Source organism: Galeopterus variegatus, unplaced genomic scaffold (genome assembly GCF_000696425.1).
Source record: "Galeopterus variegatus unplaced genomic scaffold, G_variegatus-3.0.2 Scaffold408, whole genome shotgun sequence".
Lineage (NCBI taxonomy): Eukaryota > Metazoa > Chordata > Mammalia > Dermoptera > Cynocephalidae > Galeopterus > Galeopterus variegatus.
The window spans coordinates 425,676-426,791 of NW_007726519.1; the positions used below are offsets into that span (position 1 = coordinate 425,676).

The 1,116-nt window shown below is 49.9% G+C and overlaps 1 protein-coding gene across 1 annotated transcript in view; it reads left to right on the forward strand.

Moving 5' to 3' along the window:
- The first annotated feature begins 802 nt into the window (after window positions 1-802).
- The window catches only part of SLC37A1 (solute carrier family 37 (glucose-6-phosphate transporter), member 1), a 66,196-nt gene continuing 65,882 nt past the window's right edge, over window positions 803-1,116 (forward strand). Inside the window, exon 1 of the mRNA XM_008568413.1 lies at window positions 803-879. Coding sequence (XP_008566635.1) covers window positions 824-879 — 56 coding nt within the window. The 5' untranslated portion in view covers window positions 803-823. The remainder of the gene's footprint in view (window positions 880-1,116) is intronic.

Consider the following 1,116-nt stretch of genomic DNA (forward strand, 5'->3'; position numbering starts at 1 on the left):
CAGCCCTGGCTTCATGATGAGGCCATTTTCCAGGGCCTCTGAGGTGACCACAGGAGATAAAACTGAAGAGGCAAATAGAGGTGAAGTTTATTTCCATAGCATTAGATGCACTTCAATTCAGATTGCAAAGCCACAACTAAGCATTCAGTTTGATCTGCCATCTTGTCCAGGCCTATGCCCCTCCCTGTTACTGTGGTTCAAAGGTCGCCTGGTTGCTGGTGGGTGCAATTAGGAAGTGTGGTCCCACAGAGTGCTGTGATCACTGGGCACATGGCGTAACCACTGGGCATATACTTGGTTTCATGTGAACATTAATCTGAGTTCTGTAGAGTGTTGTGGCTAAGAGTGAAGGGGCTGATCTCTGGATGCCTTCCAGATGCAGATGAGCTTGGTGGTTCCTTTTTATACATCATCAGAATGTCATGTGAACTTCATTTCAGTGATCTTTGAGCAAACCGCCCCAAGGGCAAAGACGCTTTCCCTCCCCCTTGTGGTGGCAGCACTTGGGGTGGGCACTCCTTGTCGTATGGGAAACCCATCTTGGAACTGGAGTGGATAGCACTACTGTACGTCTCTGTAGTCACTTTTGTCTGTGAATCTGAAGGTGCCATTGGCAGGACATGGGACTTTCAGCACCTCTTATTCTCCTTATAGAGAACAGAGCCACTGCCAGAAGGAAGAGGAGATGAGGCTGGCAGGAAGCTTCTCGGTGTAACTTCTACCTCCAGAAGGTGCAGGGCATCTACAGAGAGCCTGGATCCAGGATTAGTCATCTATGACGCATCCCATTTTGTGACAGAGCTCCGTGTCAGTGGCAACGTAAATGGCGCGACTCCCTATGGGCATTCGCTTTGTTGTCTCGTTCTCCAGGGATCAGCGGTAAGCCCCGCGGGTCGGTCCCTTGGTGTGGTACCACGCATAGGTGGGAGCACTGGACAGGTGGCTTTCCCACTTAGTTTCATTATAAAACATGGACAATATGGATGGATGGCCTCCCCCGAAACTATTGACTTATTTACTGGTTGCGAGAGCTGTGACTGGGAACACTGCCAAGTTGTCCTTCGTCTCTGACACCAGCATTGGCAGGTGGTATTTGGACTACTTTGTGGTCTTCAG